Source organism: Peromyscus leucopus, chromosome 23 (assembly GCF_004664715.2).
Source record: "Peromyscus leucopus breed LL Stock chromosome 23, UCI_PerLeu_2.1, whole genome shotgun sequence".
Classification (NCBI taxonomy): Eukaryota; Metazoa; Chordata; class Mammalia; order Rodentia; family Cricetidae; genus Peromyscus; species Peromyscus leucopus.
Window position 1 is genome coordinate 21,179,252 of NC_051082.1, and position 22,869 is coordinate 21,202,120.

Below are 22,869 nucleotides of genomic sequence, written 5' to 3' on the forward strand. Positions count from 1 at the left end.
AGGACTTGGGTTGGGGATATAGTCCTGTTGATAGCTTGCATGGGTGGATGTATAAGGCCCCAGGTTTGTATAAACTGGGACTGATAAAGAGAACCTGTAGCCGGGGCGTTGGTGGCGCACGCCTTTAATCCCAGCACTTGGGAGGCAGAGCCAGGCGGATCTCTGTGAGTTCGAGGCCAGCCTGGTCTCCAAAGCGAGTTCCAGGAAAGGCGCAAAGCTACACAGAGAAACCCTGTCTCGAAAAACCAAAAAAAAAAAAAAAAAAGAGAACCTGTAATCCCAGCACTTGGGAAGTGGAGGCAGGAGGCACAAAGCACTCAATGTCGGACCAGTGACAGACTCAGTGAGTTAGGGCATTTGCCGTATCCTGGCAGCCTGAGATTTGTCCTCAGGACCCACACAGTTGAAGAAGAGCACCCATTACCTACCACAAGTTGTCCTCTAATTTTAAAAGTTTAAGGTCATTCTCTGCTAAATACTAACTTAAAAGACTAGCCCAGCCAGGTGTGGTGGTGCACTCCTTTAATCCCTGCAGAGGCATACAGATCTCTTGAGTTTGAGGCCAGCCTGGTCTATGTATCGAGTTCCAGAACAGCTAGGATTACAGAGAGAGACCCTGTCTCAAAACAACAAGAAAGGGGCTAGAGAGATGACTCAGAGGTTAAGAGCACTGACTGCTCTTCCAGAGGTCCTTAGTTCAATTCCCAGCAACCACATGGTGGCTCACAACCATCTGTAATGAGATCTGGTGCCCTCTTCTGGCCTGCAATCATACATGCTGTATTGCATAATAAATAAATCTTAAAAGAAATAAAAAAAAATTATGCATCTTATTTAAAAAAAAAAACAAGAAGCCGGGCGGTGGTGGCGCACGCCTTTAATCTCAGCACTCGGGAGGCAAAGGCAGGCGGATCTCTGTGATTTCGAGGCCTGCCTGGTCTCCAAAGCGAGATCCAGGAAAGGCGCAAAGCTACACAGAGAAACCCTGTCTCGAAAAACCAAAAAAAAAAAAAAAAAAAAAAAAAAAACCAAGAAAGAGAGACTAGCCTGGAATACATGAGATCCTGTTTCAAAAAACAAAGCAAAAAGACCATTTTTGGACTTATGAATTATACCTCACCTCTAATTTGTAAAACATTTGCATATCTTCCATTTAGGATATTGTCAACTAAGAAACTTTATTTAAACTAGGGGCTGACTGGAGAGATGGCTCATTGGTTAATAGCATTAGCTATTCTTCCAAAGGACTGGGGTTCAATTCCCAGCATCCACATGGTGGCTCACAACTACCTATAACTCCAGTTCCAGGGGATCTGATGTATTCTGGCTTCCACCAGCACCAGGCCAGGCATGCACATGGTACCCAAACACTCATACACAAAGTAAATTATTAAAATATTAATAAAATGTATAATAAGCTGAGACACAAAACTAGATTATTTTGAATTTTTAAGAGGTCCATGGTGACATGAAGTACAGCTCTCTTAAAATCCCTTCCCACTTGAACGAATAACAGTGTTTTATTTTTTTTTTAAATTTTTTAAAATTTATTTATTTTTCTATTATCAGCTTGATACAGTATAAATTCTTATCCTAAGAGTGAAATGTTTGATTGAGACTTGCCCAGTAGTTGAGTAAAACCAAAACTTATTGTAAGCCACAGTCATCCTAGGGTCCCCCAAGAGTCTGTTTTAAATTATCTCAAGCTAGCAGGAGGAGGTGCTCTCTCCTTTTCAATGGGTCTAGGGAAGGAAGACTGGAAAGGGATGTGTATAGAGGCATGCACCTGACCCACTGTCTCCAGCACGGCACATGGCTCCTTGTCTTCCACCTGACTGGACAGCTCAGAAGCCCTTTTCAGGACATCATCCCCACACCAGTGTTGATCTTCAGAAGAATACCCGGCTGTATATACACTTGCTTCAATGGAGTGTCTGGACCAGGGATCCAGGGACAAATCCCCAGGGAAAGACTTAGCCAGACAACAGGTCATCACTCTGGAGGTACAAGCCACAGAACACTAGTTTATATAGGCCCTGTTGAAAGAGGCAGGTCCTAGTCAGTGGCATTGCTGAGAACCATTAGGCTTTTACACAGAACTATCCTGTCAAGTTTGAACTATAGAAGTGCTTGTGATACACGCATAAGGGCCCTGAGTTCAATCCTCAGAGCTCATGCATAAGAGCTAGTCTGGGACTGATAGAGTGCTTATAATTTCAACACTGGGAAAGTAGAGACAGGCAGAGCCCTGGGCTTGCTGGCCGGCCAGCCTAAACTGGATGAATTCTCCCCTAATCTGAAGCCCTGCCTCAAAAACCAAGGTGGATAGCTGTTGAGCTGGTTCTCTGGCCTCCACAAGCATGCTTATAAACCCAAAGACTAGACTGCAGTTGGGAGTTCACAATTCAGAGACTCGGTATTCAAACCTTATACTTGTCATCTCAACCATGGAAAGTGGTCTGTCAGCCGCTGCACTATATAGGACTTCTCTGTATGTGAATCCCCATGGGTCTGTGGCTAATCTGTAGGGGTTTGTTTTGAGACAGCTCTGCCTGCCTCTGCCTCCCAAGTGTGGGATTAAAGTCATGTGCCATGTACCACTACACCCAGCTCCTCTGTGGGGTTTAATGAATGAGTCTTTCACTCGTTTTTTTGTTTTTCCAGACAGCCTTGACTGTCCTGGGACTCTCTTTGTAGACCATGCTGGCCTCGAATTCACAGAGATCCTCCTGCCTCTGCCTCCTGAGTGCTGGGATTACTGGAGTGCTGTGCTACCACTGCCCAGCTGAGACTCTTACTGGGTAAAGATTAGCCAGTTTTGATGCCCAAGTGTGTGTATGTCTTGGGGCAGTGAGCAGTCTGTCATCTGGGTGGGTGGTAGCATACACCTTTGATCCCAGCACTCAGGAAGTAGAGGCAGGAGGATCTCTATTGAGTTCGAGGCCAGCCTGGTCTACAGAGTGAGTTCCAGAACAGCAAGGGCTACACAGAAAAACCCTGTCTTGAAAAACTAATAATAAATAAAACAAAATTTTAATTTATATTTATTTTACATGTATGGCTATTTTCCCCACATGTGTGTCTGTCTGTACACCACGTGCATGTGGTACCTGCAGAGGCCAAATGAGGACATTGGTATCACCTGGGAAATGGAGATTCTGATGGCAGTTGGCCAAGTGGGTGCTGGGACTTGAACTTGGAATCTCTAGAAGAGCAGTCAGTGCTCTTAACCTCTGAGCCATTTCTCCAGCCCTTCACCAGTATCCCTTAAGGAAGTGTGAGTGTCCACACACGGGTTTTCAAGAGTGCACAAAGCTAGGCCAAAGACTGAGAAGGCAGAAATGACCTCAAACACTTCTCAGCATGACGTGTTACTGATCTTAAGCTCAGATATTCATAGCAAGTCACTATTCTCATACAAGAAAAACTTTATTGTCACTTTTTATGTCCCCTTCTAGCAGATCACAAAATCCGAAGTCAAAAAACTCTGGTGTCAGGAACTGTCTGGGGACACCTGCCCTGTTGAGAACATCTTTCATTTCATCAGAGGTCGCGTCTGCAGTGAGGTAGTTCTAGCTTTAGAATGTGAATGGTCTGCTTCCCAAACACTGGGTTCTTGGCACTGAATGGTGATGCTGCCTGGTTTCGTTGGCAATCCTCCAGTATCTGTCTCGCAAAATAAATGCCGCACTTTTGGGACGTCTCTGACGAGTGAAGATCCCTTTCTTGTTCCCAATTACTCTAAGTGGTGCTTTAAAAAACAAGGGGGGCTGATAAGATGGCTCACAAAGTAAAGGAACTTGCTGTTAAACCAAATCACCCCAAGTTCAGTCACAGGCACCCTCACAGTGGAAGGAGCAAGCAGACTTCCCAAAGCTGTCTAACCTTTACCTATGTGTTATGGCATGCACACACCCCACTCTCCCACACACCAAATAAAAATGTAGTAAAGTAAAGTTTAAAATACTATGGAGGAGCACACCTTTAATCCTAGCACCCAGGAGGCAGAGGTAGTCTGGATCACTGAGTGCCAGGTCAGCCTGGTCTACAGGCCAGCCAGGCTTGCATAATGAGACCCTATCAAAAGTTAGGGGGTGTAAACTGACCCAATTTTAACTGTTGTAAAGTAGACCAAAGCAAATACTACCTAAGCCATCTCCCCGTTTCCAGTATTCTTACAAAAGCCCAGAACTGGAAAAGCCAACCTGAAAAAAATCCATAAGCCTAACAGACACTCACTCTGGTTGGTCATAAAGTCAGCAAAATTCCAGATGAGTTCTCCGATCACATATTCCTTTCGTTTCTGATCGAAAACCGAATGATAATTCTCCAGGAGAGCTTTCTGGTACTCCTCACTGAACATGAGAGGTGGATCCTGGGATTCAAGGCAAAGGGAATGTCAGAGTTGCGACTGAAGTGTTAGAGATTCAGCCAGGTGACCGTGGCGCACACCTTTAATCCTAGCAATCGGGAGGCAGAGTTACGTGGATCTCTGAGTTCAAGGCTAGCCTGGTCTACAGATCAAGTTCCAGGGCAAGTAAGACTACACAGAGAAACCCTGACTCACAAAAACAAAACAATCCAATTTTGAGACAGGGAATCTCTAAACTGCTCAGGCTGGCCTTGAGCTTGCTACCCTGCCTCAGCTTCCCAAGCATCTGGGCTGTTACTACCCTGACTGCTCAGGTTACCTGAGCAGTTTGTATTCATTCTCTCCAAGTTGCATGTGTTGGATGGCAGGTGATCCTTCATTGTATTCTATCTTAAATAATCGAGTCAGGGTCTCTTGCATTCCAGGCAGTCCGGTTAGGCATCTTGCTCTGGGGATCTCATCTCCACCACTGGAGTACCAGGGTTACCGGAAGCCTGCCACGCCAGCCTGGAGCATGCCTGGATGGTGGGGATCTGAATTTTGTCCTTACATTGACAGAACAAGCGCTTTCCCTGATGAAGCCACATCCACAGTCCCCGTCTCTAGCTGTTCTTTAAGCTAAAGGACTTCGGAAGTAAAAAGTACGTTTACCTCAACTCTGAAAAAGTTTGTTGTGGGTTTTGTTTTCAAGGTTGGGCCTTACCACACAGCCTGGCTGGGGCCTAGACTACCCTCTAACATGCAGTCACCCTGCCTTAGCAACTCCTTCGTGTGGGACTGACCTTTGTTGTTGTTATTTTAAAGTATATGTATAAGAGGCTAGAGAGATGTCCTGGTGGTTAAGAGTGTGCTGTTACTGCAGAGGGACCCAAGTTTGGTTCCCCACTCCTGTATCAGGTGGCTGACAATCACCTGTGACTCCAGCTCCAGGGGACTCTGACACCTCTGGCCTCAGTGGGTACCCTGACACACAGATATACACATAATTAAAAAAAAATTAAATCTTGTATATGGAGCTGGAGAGATGGCTCAGAGGTTAAGAGCACTGGCTGCTCTTTCAGAGGATCCTGGTTCAATTCCCAGCAACCACTTGGCAGCTCACAACTGTCTGTAACTCCAGTTTCAGAGATCTGATATCCTCACAGACATACATGCAAGCAAAACACCAGTGCACATAAAAAATAAGGAGAAATCATAAAAAAAAATTGTTAAATCTTGTATATGATGTAGGTATATGTACGTGTATGTGCATGGGTGCATGCATATAGAGGCCAGTCCTCGCCTTCCACCTTGTTTGAGACAAGGGCTCTTGTTCTCCACTGTATATACCAGGTAGCTGGCCTGATAGCTAGTGAGTTCTCCTGTTTCTGAGTCCCCGCTTGCAATAGGAGAACTGGGATGACAGATGTGTGCCACCACACCTGGCATTATGTGGGTTCCTTGGATTTGAACTCTGGTCATCACGCTTGTGTAGCAAGCACTTTATCTGAGTCATCTCATGTAGCCCAGGCTGGCCTGCAACTCAATATATAGCTGAGGCTAGCCTTGAACTCCTTCTGCCTTCACTCAAGTGGTAGAACAGACTTGGGCCACCTTGCCCACCATGACTTTTAATGGAAACACACCCATGCTAATACAGCAATTCCAGCCACGTGTGGCCATTTAAATTAGGATAACACCAAGCCAACGTAGTCTACTACCCACATCTCAATCTCAGTAGCTGTTACGTGGCTAGTTGCCATCAACACCGGTCTCGACAGGAGAATGTTTGTTTTTCTGAGACAGGTTTTCTGTATCCTAAACTAGCCTCACACTCCTTATGTAGGCAAGGATGACCCTGAACTTCAGATTCTTTTGCCCCCACTTCCCAGTGCAAGTATTACAGACGTGCATTACCACACCAGCTCTGTCTGGTGCAGGGGTAGAATGTGGAGCTTTATGCGTGCTGGACTGGTTTTTTTTTTTTTTTTTTGGTTTTTCAAGACAGGGTTTCTCTGTGTAGCTTTGCACCTGTCCTGAAACTCACTCTGTAGACCAGGCTGGCCTCAAACTCATAGTGATCCACCTGCCTCTGCCTTCTGAATGGTGGGATTAAAGGTGTGTGTCACCACTGCCCAGTCTGAAAATTACCATTTAGAAAAGATTTGTTCATTTTTTATGTTGTGTCTGTACACTGCAGGTAGGCACGCAGGTTCATGTGGAGGCCTAAAGAGGCTACCAGATCCTCTAGAACTGGAGTTACAGGCACTTGTAAACTACCTGATGTGGGTGCTGGGAACCAAACAGGTCCTCTGGAAGGGCAGCAAATGCTCTTAACCACTGAGCCATCTCTCCAGCCCACAGGCTGAGAATTTTAAAGTCATTATTGGAGCCTTTAATCCCAACACTTGAGAGGCAAAGACAGGCAGATCTCTGTGAGTTCGAGGCCAGCCTGGTCTACAGAGTGAGATCCAGGACAGCCATGGCTACACAGAGAAACCCTGTCTTGAAAAACCTTAAAAAAAAAAAAAAAAGAATTGGGCCAGGTGTGGAGGCACACACCTGTCATCCCAGCACTCAAAAGGATAAGGGAGATTGTGAGTTTGAGGCCAGCCTGGGCATCAAACAAAGACCTTCTTTAGAAAAAACAAAAAAACAATGTGGATAGCAGATTGTGGCGGGGGGGGGGGTGGGGGGGGACGACAAAAGTGAGGCTGCCTCCGGGACCCACACAAGCCGAGCAGAGGGAGGCCTGTATGCAGGGGCCACAGTGTGTGTAGGGTTGGGGAGGTACCTGAGCGCTAAGGCTGGGTCACTGGTCCAACTGAGGGCAGGGAAAGCCCAGAGAGACAAGTAGTGTCACCACTGTGGTAAGTGACAATAAGACAATCTACACTGCTGGGCAGTGGCCTTTAATCCCAGCACTTGGGAGGCAGAGTCAGGCGGATGTCTGTGAGTTCGAGGCTAGCCTGGTCTATAGAGTGAGATCCAGGACAGGCACCAAAACTACAGAGAAACCCTGTCTTGAAGAAAACAAACAAAACAAAACAAAAAACATTCTACACTGTTTACCTCGTGAAACCCTGCGATTGTGTCGGCTCCATATTCACTCTGGATAATCGGCTTTTGGTGAGTCTTATACCAGTTCTCAAATTGGCTCTTGAGCTGTGGCTGAATGACCTCCAGATGCCCATAGTCATGATACCAGGAGAAGTAGCTGTTCACACAGATCACGTCCACGTAGGGGGCCTAAGACAAGAGTGGTAAAGTGAGTTTACCCCCGACACTGAGGACCTCTTCTTCAAGGTCAGAAGAGAAAGCAGATGACTAGGCTACCCCACCCAACATGTAGAAAAGAAAGCCAAGAACAGACCCAAGTGGGGCTAGGCAGAGGCTCCCAACTGGGTCATGGCTGGGAGCACAGCAGGCTGCCATCAGTTCCTGACCTTGTGGGACTTCACTCCTTCCTATTCCTGTCGCTGGTCTCCTGTGGCCGTGCCTGGAGATAGGACCCAACCTGAAGAGCGGATGTTTTTTCTCCTCACAGTTCAGTTCTTCAGACAGACATACGTAGCTCAAGCTGGCTTCAAGCTCCCTATATAGCCAAGGCTGACCTTGAACTGACATCCGCCTGCCTTCACCTCCCAAGTGCTGGGGTCACAGGTGTACTTATACTTAGTTTTTTGCCTTGCTGGCAGTGTTTCAGAAATTCAAGGCAAACACTTTATCAATTAAGCTACACCTCCTGCTCATTTTTTGGTAAGGGGAGGTGCTGGGGAGGCAATCCAAGGGCTTGTATGTGCTAAGCATAGGCTATACCACCGAGACACGTCACCAGCCCCTCACAGGGTCTCCTCTGATCCACAACTGGGAAGGCACAATTGCTGTGAGTCATAGACTGGCTAGATTTCTTCCTAGGCAGTGTGAGGTGTCCACTGAGCAGGGATAGGAATGCGTCTAACCAACAGGAAAGAGTTGTGCGTCTAGCTGGCTAGCCTCCCGCGTCACACAGGCACGTCTCTTTCTAGCTCTGCTCAGCTCCAAAGCTACCCTTGGAATGATGAGGTCTTTCCCAAGGGACCTCAGACCCTTTTCCGGCTGTGGTGGTGAGAAGGTGCAAGCTGCAGGAAGCTGTGAGGGGTCATATAGTGTCACTTCATAAAGCACACTCCAGGTAAAGAGGCTAGGCACAGGGCACCCAGCAAAGCCTTCCCCGTCCTCACAGAAGATAGGGCAAGCATTGGAATGGCCCACCTGGGCCTCCCTGGGCCTCAGTGCAAAATCTGTTTTTTTGAAGGGTGGACTCTAGAGATAGAGAGAAGCCAGGACTAATAAGACTTCTGTTGTTGTTAACTATTTTTAGATATTTAATTTATAAATGAGTGTTTTCCCTCTATATTTGTATATGCATCAGGAGGTGTCAGATCCCCTGGAACAAGATGGTTATGAGCCAACACTATGTGGATACTGGGAACCTAACTCTGGTCCTCTGTAAGAGCAACAAGTGCTCTTAACCAATAAACCATCGCTCCAGTCCTCTGATGAGGCTTTCTTATCCATGAGGACTGTCTTAACAAGACCCTGTCTCAAAAAATAAGAGGGGGAGGTAGATGCTGAAGAGATGGCTCTGGCTAGGAGCTCATACTGTGGTGGTTTGAATGAGAACAGCTCCCATGGGCTCATATGTCGGAATTCTTGGTCTACAGTTGGTGGAACAGTTTGGGAAGGATAAGGAGGTGTGGCCTTGTGGGGAGGTGTGTCATTGGGGGTGGGTTTTTAAGTTTCATTCCGAGTGGCTGAATCACTTCCAAATGCCCATAGTCATGATACTAAGAGAAGTTAGCTGTTTACACAGATCATGTCCACATACTGGGCCCGGGACAAGAGTAGCCAACTGAGGTGGCCTCTCACACTGAGGGGCCTCTTCAAGGTCAGAACAGAATGCAGATGTGGTCGTGTCTCAAGATGTGAGCTCTCAGCCACTGCTCCAGTACCATGCCTGCCTGCTAATACGCACTGAAGGCATACAATTTACGGGGGGAAAAAATGGGGGGTGGGGAGGCTGAGTCTGTCCAGCATGATGGCTCACCCTATAATCCTAGAGCTCAAGAGGATTTTTGAGTTCTAGGCCAGCTTAGGCTACAGGCTACATAGTGGGCTCCTGTCTAAAAACAAACAAAGCCAACAAAAACCATGAAAGTCGAAGGGAGACACGTTGGGAAAAGCAGGAGTATGAGATGGGCAAGGGAGTATGACTATGATCAAAATACGCTATACATAGGAAAATATAGTCAAATAAAGCTATTATATATATAATATATATATACATATATATGTACATATATACATATATATGTATATATATGATGCTAATAAAAATCATCTCTAGAAAAGCTCAAGGCTACAATGAAACAGGTACATTGTCCTGACTATAGCCCAGCCTTCTTGGGGTTAGAAGCCACACTGCCTAGGGGATAAGCAGGAAGTTAGTCATTTTAACCACTCGTGAAAATGACCGGACGGGCCACTGCTGGTTCATGTGAGCAAGCACAAGACTAAAGGCCAAGCATAGGCAAGCAGAGGCAGTGTGGGGACCACCCAGCCCCCAGGCTCGCCCCCAGGCTCACCCCCAGGTCTGCATCGTATTTGGTCTTGGTCACAAAGGTCACAGGACGGGTGGGATCCAGGGCTTTGGTGTGGGAGATCAGCGTCCTGTCCGTGGAAGGCAGAAGGGAGTCAGGTGGGGAGGGGCTCTCAAGCATCTCTCTCTCCCTTTCCTTCCCCGCTCCCCCATCAGTGGTGGCTCCCAGCTAAGGCCATGGCTGCACGGAGCCATGAGAGCAGAGGTGAGGACAAACTGAAATGTCCAGAGGCAGCAGAAATGAAGGGGGGTGTAGCACCCTGTGAGGCAGGGGCGGGGGGCTGATTTAAATTCAAAGTAATGACAGTCGTGCTGAGTTCATTCCACTGACTCATGAGGGATGGAGAGGAGAGAACTGAACGGAACGACTAGTCTGGGGTTAGGGTTTGGTACCTGGGACCTATTCCTGACCTCCACAGCACAGATCACTATCATTCACCATTGAAGACTTTTTTTTCTTTTACATCTTTTTTTTAAATTAATTTATTATGTATAAATTTCCTTAAATTATGTAATAATTGAATTAATTATTATGTATACAGTGTTCTGCTTGTGTATATCCCTTCAGGCCAGAAGAGGGAGCCAGATCTCATTACAGATGGTTGTGAGCCACCATGTGGTTGCTGGGAGTTGAACTCAGGACCTCTGGAAGAACAGCCAGTGCTCTTAACCTCTGAGCCATCTCTCCAGCCCATCTTTTTTTTTTTAAAGCAATTTTTTAAAGGTTTATTCATTTATTATGTATATAGTATTCTGCCTGCATGTATGCCTGCTGGCCAGAAGAGGGCGCCAGACCTCGTTACAGGTGGTTGTGAGCCACCATGTGGTTGCTGAGAATTGAATTCAGGACCTCTGGAAGAGCAGCCAGTGCTCTTAACCTCTGAGCCATCTCTACATCTTTTTGAGCATTACTTTTCTTGTATGAGGGCTATGTGTTGCCCCTTGGACTTAGGTTCTGAACTCACTTTCTCAGACAGCTCCAAACCAGCAGAGCCAGTCTGGGCTACTCCAGCCTAGCCAGTCTTGGCCTCATCCATGCTGCCCCCTAACCCATGCATCTCCCTCATCACCTCCTGAAAAAGTCTGCGAGCCTCAGGAAGCTACATGCTTCCCCTTCAAGACAAAAGTCCTATCTACCCAACCCTGGTCCCAAAGCCCCCTGTACACCATGAGCTCTAAAGGGCTTTGAGTGTCGAGAGCTGTCATTGGCCCGGCATACGTACTCATACATACTACATGCTCAGAGGAGCTCAAATTACTGTGGAACTGGGATGCAGCATCAGAAGCTACCATTGCCTCTCTGTGACGAGCAGTATAATTCACCCTAAAGACTAAGTGACAGTTCTCATGACAGATAAAGGAATGGGCCTGGAGATAGAGCTCAATGGTAGAGCACTCGCCTAGCAGGCATAGATAAGGCCCTGGATTGGATCCCCACATTAGAAAGTACATTTAACATCTTTCGGTGTCATTAAAAAAAAATCCCCTTTTATGGTGCTGGAGAGCGAGCCCAGTGGTTGCTGTCTTCCAGGGGACTGGGGTTCAAATCCTAGCACCCACATGGTGGCTTACACCAGCTTGTAACTCCAGTTATTATTAGGGATCTGATGCCTTCTGGCCTTGAAGGCAGCAAGCACACATACATGCAGGCAAAATACCCAGACACACAAAACAATTTAAAATCCCATTCATATTCACATGGCTGTGTAAACTGGTTTTATAAATATGAACCCAGGGGTTGGGGATTTAGCTCAATGGTAGAGCGCTTGCCTAGCAAGCACAAGGCCCTGGGTTCAGTCCTCAGTTCCGGAAAATAAATAAATAGATAGATAGATAGATAGATAGATAGATAGATAGATAGATAGATATGAACCCAAAACATCACAAAGTGGTTTTCTAGGGTTTTCACATATGTTTCTGTCTAGAATGAATGAGTGAATGAATGCCAGGTGTGATGGAGCACACCTGTAATCCTTGTCCCAAGAAGGAAGTAGAGACAGAAGGCTACGTAACAAATCTGAGGTCGGCCTACACTATTTAAAAAAATCTGACAAGGGTCTGGAGAATGACTCAGTGATTAAAAGCACCTATTGCCATGCCCAGTGACTGGAGTTCAAGCCCCGGGACTTCCAGGATGGAAAGAGAGAACCAATTCCTACGAGCTGTCGTCTGGCCTCCCCGTGTATGCTACAGCACATACAGAAATAAACGAATTAAAAAGAAATCTAAAACCAAAAAATTGTCAGGCTTGGTGGATCATGCCTGTAATCCCAGCACTCAGAAGGCAGGGTCGAGGATCAGTGCCAGTTTGAGGCCAGCCAGGGATACATAGCAAGACCCTGCCTTAGATAGATAGACAGATAGACAGACAGATAGACAGACAGATAATGTGATATAAAAATCTGAAGTTCTATGCATCAAAGGGAACTCAGGTATGACTAGGAGGATCTCAATGGGTGGAAAAACCACCTTTTGGGTGGGCTGATTTGGGTTCCCAGAAGTGATGGACCAGGAGGGAACAGTGACATTCAGAGCATACGTCCACCCCCTCAAGGCTGACTTCCACGCTCCTGGCTGCCTATAGAGGTTGAGGCAGGCCAAAGAGCTAAAGGCCACCAAGTCTGACTCAGCCCAGGGGAGGAAGGGTAGTACTCACTTGAAGTAATAAGCAGCAGGTTTCAGAGCAGAAGACGGCTCATTGGCCACAGACCACATCACGACCGCAGGGTGATTTTTGTCCCTGCGCACCAGCTCCTCCATCACCTCGAGGTGGTGCCGGAGAGACTCGTTGCCAAAACTCTGGCTGCGGAGCCAGGAAGGAAAGGGTCACCAAAGGCTCTTGAGAAGAGCTGGGCAAGCTGGGCATCGCGGGCGGCGAGGGCACTCACGGCAGTACGATGCCCACACCAGGGCACTCGTCGATGACCACAATTCCATAGCGATCGCAGAGCTGAAGAACCTCCTCCGAGTAGGGGTAGTGGCTGGTACGGAAGGAGTTGGCACCCAGCCAGTAGAGCAGGTTGAAATCCTTTATCAGCAGTGGCCAGTCGAAGCCCTTCCCTCGGATCTAGGGGACAGCAGGACCGTGTGGACCTCTGCCCTTGTCGCTGGAGAACACCCACTTTCTTCTGAAGCCCCAGCCCCTAGAGAGTCACCCCCTCCCTCCATCTAGGCTCGATTCACAAACCCCAGCCCACGATGGCATCTTCAGAGCACTCAGAGGAAGGCGAAGGAGAGACCAGGGGATACCACAGCCACAACTCACATCCGAGTCCTCGTGCTTGTTGACGCCGTGGAAATAGAAGGGCTTCCCGTTTATGAGGAACTTGCTCTCGGTGACAGCCACTGTTCGAATCCCAACAGGGAGGGTGTAGAAGTCAGACATGGGCCCAGCTGTCGTCATCCTCACCTAGGAGACCAATGTGCCAGGCAAGAGCACCCAGGTAGACTGAGCCCCGTCCATGTCACCCAACAGGAAGGAGCTTTTTTTTTTTTTTTTTTTTTTTTCCTTCCAAGACAGGGTTTCTCTGTGTAGCCATGGCTGTCCTGGATCTTGCTCTGTAGACCAGGCTGGCCTCAAACTCAGAGATCTGCCTGCCTCTGCCTCCTGAGTGCTGAGGTACACCGCCGCCGCCCAGCTTTTCTTTTTAAGTCAGATCTCATGTATCCTAGGCTGGCCTCAAACTCACTTGTAGCTAAGGATGACCTTGAACTCCTGATTCTCCTGCCTATACCTCCCAAGTGCTAAGATTGCAGGTGTGCACCCCCATGCCTAGCTAGCTGGGGTTTTTTATTTGTTTTTGTAGCTCTGACTGTCCTGGAATTCACTAGGTAGACCAGGCTGACATCAACTTCTATACTTACTTGATCGTATTATCCCATACCCCTGGGCCTGACTAAAAAGGACCTGTGTATCTCACAAGGCTTCAGCGGAGATGCCAAAATTACAGTCTGTCTTTAGGAAGAACATACTCTCAGGACTTTTCCACCAAGGGACAGAAAAGCAGGAATCTAGGACGGTGCCCGCCGAGCCACCTGTCCTGGAATGCCTGCTGAGACACAGTCACCAGGTGGCAGCAGAGGACCTTCCTTAGCACCAGCTCAGGTTCCCCATTACCTCCAAGGAGTACAGGTAGGCTGGATGCTCATGCATCAGGTAAGGCCACCAGAGGTTGGCACCGGGCACCTTAAGTTGACCCTGGTGCCCCGTTTCCTGGGCCACGACTTTGCCATCCTCATCCAAAAGACGCACTTCTAGCTCAAAATGATCGTTGCCGTGGACGGAAATCCAGTAGTTCACCAGCCCTGTGGGAAACGAGAGATGGGGACAGAAACAGACAGAGGACTTTATCATAGCACTCTGGGAAGTCCTCTCAGGCTCCAAGACCCTAGCAAACAGCTGCTTGATGTTTTTTTCAGCTTATTGTTCAGGGAGGAGAGATTGGGGGTGGGACAATAGGGGAAGAGCCATGTGACTCAATATCTTGAGCTATGTACTTCAGACAAGACCCCACTTCCCACTGGCCCTCACTTCCTCGCAAAGTGAGGTCCACCAGATGGGTGAGTTCAGAAGCCCTTGTCGGCTCGGACAGTCTGGGTCTTGTCTTCTGAGGGTGATCAGGCAGGTGACAGTTACAAGACGCCCCAAGCCTTCTGCCTTCGGGATTATTTCCTCTTGGGAACTGAGATTAACCCGGGCCCAGCCTAGCACAGAACCTCCCGCCAGGAGCCCTCACCGATGTCTTGCTCCACACCAGTGGTCACGGTGATATCGTCGATGTAGGTGGTGGGGGTGGTGTAGAGGACCACGGACCGATGCAGTCCCGCATAGTTGAAGAAGTCGAAGCTTGTGTCCTGGACAAAGTAACCCTTGGGATACCTAGGAAAAACAAGGGTCGATTGTTCCCGTGTCTTTTTTTTTTTTTTTTAAATCGTGCATGTGTGTGTGTGTGTGTGTGATCATAGGACAACCTTGGGTACTGGTTCTTGCCTTCTACCTCCAGACAGGGTCCCTTGTTCTAGCTGGCGCGAGAACTTCCAGGAATCCCGTCTCCACCTCTTACCCCGACACAGTAGCACTCAAGAACGCTAGGATTACAGATCCAGCCTATCACATCCATCCTTACATGGGAGCCTGGACTTCAAATTCATGACTTCATGCTTACACAGTGAGTATTTTACCCACTGAGCCATCTGCCCGGCCCTCTGCCTCCTTTCAGGTTTAACTAGCATGTGTCCCCTGGTCTCCCCAGATCCGGGGCTAAAGTCACTCTCCCTGTGTGGAAATTCACTGGACAGGGGAGGGGAGGGAAGAGGGAGGATGCTGCTCACATGGAGGTATCGGCCTTGTAGACGATGGACCCCGGTGGCAGAGTCTGAGGAGTCAGGGTGTTGTTGATGGCGATGGTGATCCGGCAGGTGGTCAGCGGCCCAGTCTGGACCAGCTTGCTGATGTCAGCTTCGAAGGGGAGGTGACCCCCCTCATGTTCCACCACGTGAATCCCATTCACCCACTGCAGACACAGGAAATATGAGCGGAGGGCAACGGGCCAAGGGGAACCCCCTTCCAGAAGCGGGCCCTGCCATAAGCCTGATGGAAGAATGGTGTTCTAACGGAGCCCACGAAGCCACCCTTTCTCCGACCCGTGGCACAGACCCCTGCTCAACAGCCTAGACTGCTTTCCCCCGGGGCCAGCCTCTCCCTCCACTGACCACAACAGCATAGTAATGGGCACTGTTGATCCTCAGCACCACTCTCATTTCGGGGTCTTGGGTCCATCGCTGTGGCAGGATCGCCTCCCGTTCATACCACACCCAGCCAATAAAGTTCCGAAGCCGCGCCTCTTGGGTGATGTCATTGAAGCTGGAAGGGACCGGCATGTCCAAGGTTGGGCCCGACTGGGGAAAGAAGAGCTGGAGTCACGGGCTGGGGATGTAGCTCGGCTGGTAGCATGCTGGCCTACCATGCATGGGACCTCTGGTTCCAACTCCAGCATGGCGTGAACCAATGGGGGTGTGCACCAGTAATCCCAGCACCTGGGAGGTGCAGCCAGGAAGACCAGAGTTCAAGGTCATACCCTGGCTAAGTCCTCTGCTTCACAGCGTATCTGAGGATACATGAGACGCTATCTAAAGGGCGAGAATCAGGGCTGTGCTTCCTGCCTGCACCCCACCCCCACCCCCAGCACCTCACAGAAGCGCAGGGACACAGAGGAGGGACTCGGGAAACACTGGCTGCTTGGGCAGTTGGTACAAAAGACCGTTGAAACCCAATTCTTCCCCAGGACAGATGGCACCAGGATCGAGATTCCCATGGAAAGGGTGAGCCAAGGGCCACAGCCCAGCCCGCCTAAGACAGGAAGAACCAGAGCCTGACAAAGAGGCTGATGGCCACTGCCACAGGGGGAAGGCCAACAGCAGGGCCCAGGGGCCCCCGAGCTGAGGAAACGGAGAAGGCATGTGAGGCGCTGTCTCCTCCTCACTTCCTCTTGGGCTGAATGCTGGGCGGTGCGGGGTGAAAGCTGAGCGGCTAGACCAGATGCGGTGGCCCATCGCTTGTAACCCTGGCACCTGTGAGGTGAAGGGGTGGAGGCCAGAGTGGGCCCGAGTGAGGAGCTGTCTGTCCGTCCGTCCGTCCATGTGTCTGTCTCTCTCGCTCTCTTACACACACACACACACACACACACACACACACACACACACACACACGGCTGCTGAGATGACTCTGGGTTTAAGGCGCTACCTAGTCACCAAGCCTGATGACCCGAGTTAGATCCCTGGGACCGAGGAGTGACCAGCGAGGTGCCCTCTGACCTCCACATGCACTGGGTGGCACACGGGTGCCCACACTCATGCACACACAAATGGATGTTATAAATGTTAAACAAAGAAGGGAGCCGGGGTTGGGGGATTTAGCTCAGTAGTAGAGCGCTTGCTAGCGAGGCCCTGGGTTCGGTTCTCAGCTCTGAAAAAAAGGAAAAAAAAAAGGAGAAAGACCGGGAAGTGGAGGAGAGAGCCAAAGAGGGGAAGAGGGAGTGAGGGATGACTGAATGAATGAATCCGGGAGAGGTGGAGGCTGTGAGCACACAGGTTTTCTTCTCCCTGCTCCTGCACCAACCCTGCCCAGTTAGGAAGGGAGAGCAGAGATGGAGACCTCTGCTAGCTGTGTGCAAACTCCTGTCCTCTATCTGAATCTTGCAACCCCAAGGCCCTTCTCTTGGTTGAGCCGAACCCCGCATGGTCCCCTCCTCTACTCCCCCCCCCGAAATCTTTGTGGTGGGCAGCATCCCCTCTGTACACTCCTAGGGTTCTGCTGCTCGCTAAATGTGAGCGAGCATGCAGGAGGCAATGTGCACAAACATTCGCTCTAACGGTTGGGAGAACTGGAGCAAGAGGTTGGGGGGGGGGGGGGTCGGGAGGGCGGTGGCGCACGCCTTTAATCCCAGCACTTGGGAGGCAGAGCCAGGCGGATCTCTGTGAGTTCGAGGCCAGCCTGGTCTACAGAGTGAGCCAGGACAGGCTCCAAAACTACACAGAGAAACCCTGTCTCGAAAAAAAAAAAAAAAATTCACCGGGATATCCAGGCCAGCCTGGGTTACAGAATGAGACAGTTTCAAAACAAAAACAAAAGGCTCAGCAGTGACGTGCACGCACAGGGTCCTGGGTTCAACCTCCCAGCACTTTGAAATAAAATAAAAAGTTAAAAAAAAAATCCATTGCCTGGGGCAGCGCTTGCCTGGCAGAAGCCCTGGAGTTCAAGTGGTTCTCCAGCATGCAAGGTCCCCCCACTTCCTGCTCCGGCCGCTCCCCACTCCAGCCTGCAAACCCCTATTAACCTCTTCTAGACCCGCGCAAGGGAAGGGGATCTCCAGGTACAGGCACCCCTCCACCCATCCCCTGGCTTCCAGAAACTTCCAGACCTGGGGTTCCTCCCCACCCCACCCCGGGAGCGCGCACCTCCCGCAGCGGCTGCCGGTACCACTGCTGTTCGAATCCCTGCAGCCGGTTGTCGGAGAAGTCGGCGCGGAAGCGCCACAGTCCGTCCAGCGCCTTGAGCTCCCGAGACGGGCTCTCCTGGGGGAAGAGCATCCCACCCTGCAGCGCCAGCGCCCAGCTGCACAGCAGCGGACCCAGCGCCACCCAGCACGCGCTCAGCTTTGGGGACATGCTGGCCTGGCTGCCCACCGCCCAGCGGCTGGGCTTTTAGCCGGGCCTTCCCGGAGAGGGCGGGGGCGGGGTCTGGGAGGGTCACATGGTCCCGCGTGAAGCCGCCGGCGCCAACTTGGTTGAGGGCAAGTCCGTGCCTGTCCGGAGGCTGGGGCAGGGCCATCCAGAGGTCCCCGGGCTAGGATCTGCGGAGAGAGAGAGAGAAAAAACTCTCATATTCCTTCTAGCCCCAAAGGCATGAAGTCCCGAGTCGTCCTCCCCTGGGAAGGCCAGAGGTCCCCGCCAGTCTCACAGTCATTGACAGCCCCCCACTCCCTGGGGCTGTGCCTCCCAGGACCACTAGGCTAAGGTCTGGGAGACCCCTTGAAGTCCTGGTCCCCAGCATTTCTTCACCACTCCTGTGAAAGGGCCCGGATGAAGGGCTCAAGGGAGACACGTAGAAGGATTGTTAGGGCAGAGTTCGAGGCCAGCCTGGGCTACAAAGCAAGATCCAGGACAGGCACCAAAACTACACAGAGAAACCCTGTCTCAAAAAACCAGATAGATAGATGATAGATAGATAGATAGATAGATAGATAGATAGACAGATAAATAATGAAATAAAAGTAAATAAAACATCCTTTAGGTTGGGGATTTAGCTCAGTGGTAGAGCGCTTGCCTAGCAAGCGCAAGGCCCTGGGTTTGGTCCTCAGTTCTTTAAAAAAAAAAAAAAAAAAAAAAAAAGGATTGTTGGGGATTAGGAGTTTATGAAAGGGGTGTCTTAAGGCCTGGGAACAACACATAGACAACCTCCCGAGGTAGGGGCTCCCAAGAGAGTGCAGGTCCCAGTGCCAGAAATGAGAGTCCCTTCTTGTAGGTCCCTGAGGAAGGGGGTGGTCTCACCGCACAACCTTGCAGCCTAGCTCTCCTGATGCCCAGGCAGAAGGCAGGGAAGGGGTGGGCGAGGAGGGGGGGATATAAGTTGTGTGGCCATCAATACCTGCTTAGATGTATTATTCATTCGCCCACGTGAGAAATCTGAGGACTTGAAAATCTGTTAGCTACTGGAGTGTGGATGGGGGTGGGGCGGTATGAAGACCACTGAGGACCGGGGTGAGAGGGGAACAGCTTCTGCAGGTCATGTGACCTGCGGACCACCCATCGCAACCTACACCTTTCACTCAATGACAAAGCACAGGCGCAGGAGACATTTCTTTCATGCCCGATGGTGTCAGTTCTACAAGCGTCTTGAACTTCGGTGTGGATACTCCAATTCTGCCCGGAAACCTAAAGTTCCCTTTTTGCCTCGCAGGCACCAGCAATCTGGAGGATTACACAGAATTCCAAATCCACCTTGGCTACAAAGCAGGTTCTAGGCCAACCTGGGTACCATGGGACCCTGTCTCAAGAAGCAACCAAACAACAAAACAATTTTTTATAGTATATACAAATATACCAAAAAAATTATATGATTGCAGTCATTTTGCTACCCATATTTTTTGAATTTTCCTAATGAAAAATGCATTACAAAATAATTATAATTGACCAAGCCATTAATTAATTTTTAAAAAGCAAAGGGGTGAAAGGAGTATCTATGTGCTCTTATAGATGAATTTTTTCTTTTTTTATGCTTTTTAAAATGTATTTTATGTGTGTGCATAGATATGCTTACATACATCTGCAAAGCCAGAGGAGGACATCAGGAGTGTCCTCTGTCTCTTTACGGTTGGATTTTTGTTGACTTGAGACAAGCTAGAGTCTTCTGGGAAGACGCATCCATCAAATTGACCTGTAGGCAAGAAAGATTGTTTTGTGGCAAGTTCCCCCCCTCCCTCTCTCAACCTCTCTCTCTCTCTCTCTCTCTCTCTCTCTCTCTCTCTCTCTCTCTCTCTCTCTCTCTCTCTCTCTCTCTCTCTCTCTCTCTCTCTCTCTCTCGACAGGGTTTCTCTGTGTAGCTTTGCGCCCGCTCTGTAGACCAGGTTGTCCTCGAACTCACAGAGATCCGCCTGGCTCTGCCTTCCGAGTGCTGGGATTAAAGGCGTGTGCCACCACCACCCGGCGGAACTCGCTCTCTTTAGAGCTGAGGGTTTCAGAGGTAAGAAGTAGTAACTGGCGGCGCAGCTCAGGGTGGCCATGGCGGAGTGCAGCAACTCCGGGTGCAGCAGACTGTGGACGCCATGGTGAAAAGCGTAGAGAAAGAGACCATCCGGAAGATGCAGGGCCTCGTGTTCCGGCGTAGCGCCAACTGCTGTGAGGACAACCAGGCATCTATGCAGCCGGGGCACCAATGCCTCGAGCGCTGCCATGCGCCTTTGGCTCAAGCTCAGGCCTTGGGGACCAGTGAGCTGGAAAGGTTCCAGGACCGCCTGGCCGGGCGCACCATGCGTTGCAAAGCCAAAGCCAAAGACTCGATAGACACAGGAAACAAGGAGCTGCAGGTGAAGCGGCAGCTGGACAGCTGTGTGGCCAAGTGTGTGGACGACCACATGCACCTCATCCCAACAATAGCCAAAAAGATGAAGGCGTCTCTGTCATCCATCGGGAAAGAAAATGGTTTGCCAGTGACCGTGGGGCTGAGGGCATGCTATTTAAAAGGAAGAATGGAAGTTTAGCAATGTTTACAAGCAGTGTTGATGAATGAGGAAAACCCAGGACACAGCAAGTTCCAGGCAAATGCCACTCACCTCTGGACACCAGTTCCTTTGCATCTGGATCTTAGAAGGTGAAGTGGAAAGAAGCTGGTGCATTGCCGGGCAGTGGTGGCACACGCCTTTAATCCCAGCACTCGGGAGGCAGAGGCAGGCGGATCTCTGTGAGTTTGAGGCCAGCCTGGGCTACCAAGTGAGTTCCAGGAGAGGCGCAAAGCTACACAGAGAAACCCTGTCTCGAAAAACCAAAAAGAAGAAGAAGAAGAAGAAGAAGAAGAAGAAGAAGAAGAAGAAGAAGAAGAAGAAGAAGAAGAAGAAGAAGAAGCAGCAGCAGCTGGTGCTAAAGTTTGGATCACAGATAGCACAGGGGGAGAATTCTAGGCCTAAATTGTCGCGGGCCAGTGCTTGTTCTGGCCGGAGAGATTGCCCTTATACCGAGGGCTCAGATTCTCACTACAGAGACATCGAGCTGGCAGCTTTCTTCAACCTGCTGGTAAAGTTTGAGAAGTGTGTCTCAAGTGTGTCTCTGCCAAGCTCCTGTTTACCACACAAGCGCATGTGCTCTGAAAGAACACTCAGTCGGCTAGTCATTTAGAGGGAGGAAAAGGTTTCCTTCTAGAACCTTTCGGTTTGTCTTACATGCAAGGGCACAAAGTGGATTTAAGATAGATACAGGAGGGAGAGAAGTTTGAATAGCTTCTAAAGGTTCCTTGTAAGTTTTGGCCATCAAGATGGGAAAGTCTATTTCTTCAAATCCTGTCATTCTGGAAGCCCCTGAAGAAGCAGGGCAGTATCATACTGTGCGTGGGAAACAGCTTCCTTCCCTGACTTCTGGGGCAAAGTGACACATCCCCATGAAGAGCAAGGGAGTGTGATTGTCAGTCACATACCAGTAGCTGAGAATAAACAGTCAAATAGGAACTGTTGAGAAGTACTAGGTTTGGGAAAACCTGAATTTGACAGAATCCAAACCCGATATTACTCCCTCGGGCCCTTGAACTCACAGAGCCCTGTAGAGGTAATCCTCTAGCACAAGGAAGCCTAAGAGTAAGCAGCTTGGGCCAAGGAAAGCGGGGACCACTGTAGAGCTAGACAGGCACACCTCACCAAATGCCTGGGGCTTTGCAGAGCCGTGTTGCTGCCCCAACGTGGCACCTTATCTTTTGGATAAGCACTATGCTGTATTTATACCAATTAATTACTTGAAACAGTGATAATTCTTGTCAGTTTGCTGTCGAGCCTGTGATACATTTTGCAAGTGGTTTTGTTTTTAAATAAAGTTTCATGGTCTCCAAAAAAAAAAAAAAAAAAAAAAAAAGAACTAGTAACTGTCTGTTCTGCTTCTCTGATCTTTCAATTTTCACCCTGATGCCTAGCTCTGGTTTTTTCTTTTCTTTTCTTTTTTTTTATTAAAAGACCATCTATATTCAAACAACAGGCGTATGCCACCACTGCCCGGCTAGTTCCCAGTTCTTAAAATGGAGGTGAATATGATTAGGTTTCAACATCAGTCTTTGAACTGGGCTTCAGATACACCCACCCCAAGATGTGCCTTAGGACTTTCGGACTGAGCTGAAAGGGAGTTCCTTAAAGCGTAATGAAAACCTGCCAACTTCAGCACAATGGATGCTTTCCCAACCACCCTGCCAGCACTCCCAATTTTTTTTTTTTTTGTTACAAAATTCCTGTATTTTCCTTACAATTGTCAGTGTAGTGGTTAGTGAGTTGGGGGCGTAGCTGAGCAGGTAGGAGCGGTTCTTAAGCCGGGGAGACCTTGCCAAACACAACTACTCTAGTTTCTAATCCACTTGTTTATGTTTGTGTACTTAGGTTTCTTATGCCCTTAATGTGTATGTATGCAGGAGCATGCGATGTGGAGGTCAGAGGTCAATCACCTTCTACCTTATTTGACTTTATTTTTTTAGATTTATTTATTTACTGGGGAAGGCTGGAGAGATGGCTCAGTGGTTAAGAGCACTGGCTGCTCTTCCAGAGGACGGGGTTTGATTCCCCGCACCCACATGGCAGCTCACAACCATTTTTAACCCCAGTCCCAGGGGATCTGCTGACCTCTTTTAGCCTCA

General features: G+C 49.3%; 2 protein-coding genes across 3 annotated transcripts; one reads left to right on the forward strand and one right to left on the reverse strand.

The window, feature by feature from the left end:
* Positions 1–1,619: 1,619 nt before the first annotated feature.
* Gusb (glucuronidase beta) lies at positions 1,620–18,355 on the reverse strand. Of its 2 annotated transcripts, none has more exons than XM_028870166.2 (12): positions 17,949–18,217; positions 15,705–15,890; positions 15,324–15,505; positions 14,729–14,871; positions 14,110–14,297; positions 13,258–13,401; positions 12,881–13,059; positions 12,649–12,795; positions 9,979–10,063; positions 7,424–7,600; positions 4,240–4,375; positions 1,620–2,036 (listed from the first exon to the last, which is right to left on the reverse strand). In XM_028870166.2, exons 1-12 carry the CDS (start codon positions 18,156–18,158, stop codon positions 2,026–2,028), a joined length of 1,788 nt encoding a protein of 595 aa, XP_028725999.1. In that variant the 5' UTR covers positions 18,159–18,217; the 3' UTR covers positions 1,620–2,025. The 2 variants fall into 2 exon arrangements, with proteins under 2 accessions (XP_028725999.1, XP_028725997.1); XM_028870164.2 differs by lacking the exon at positions 1,620–2,036 and adding an exon at positions 3,409–3,751 and having other exon boundaries at positions 17,949–18,355.
* A 1,900-nt stretch (positions 18,356–20,255) lies between these two features.
* Positions 20,256–20,876, forward strand: LOC114693710 (protein FAM136A-like). The gene has a single exon (XM_028870221.1). The coding sequence runs from the start codon at positions 20,315–20,317 to the stop codon at positions 20,747–20,749; it is 435 nt and encodes a 144-aa protein (XP_028726054.1). The 5' UTR covers positions 20,256–20,314; the 3' UTR covers positions 20,750–20,876.
* Positions 20,877–22,869: the final 1,993 nt, after the last annotated feature.

What these genes read in the sequence shown, in the direction of transcription:
- Gusb (XM_028870164.2), bottom strand. Translation starts at nt 18,158, where the DNA reads ATGTCCCCAAAGCTGAGCGCGTGCTGGGTGGCGCTGGGTCCGCTGCTG. An exon ending in ACCGGCAGCCGCTGCGGGAG is followed by an intron (nt 15,891 to 17,948) that starts GTGCGCGCTCCC and finishes TTCTTTCCCCAG; the next exon opens with TCGGGCCCAACCTTGGACAT. An exon ending in CCCATTACTATGCTGTTGTG is followed by an intron (nt 15,506 to 15,704) that starts GTCAGTGGAGGG and finishes CTGTGTCTGCAG; the next exon opens with TGGGTGAATGGGATTCACGT.
- LOC114693710 (XM_028870221.1), top strand. Translation starts at nt 20,315, where the DNA reads ATGGTGAAAAGCGTAGAGAAAGAGACCATCCGGAAGATGCAGGGCCTC.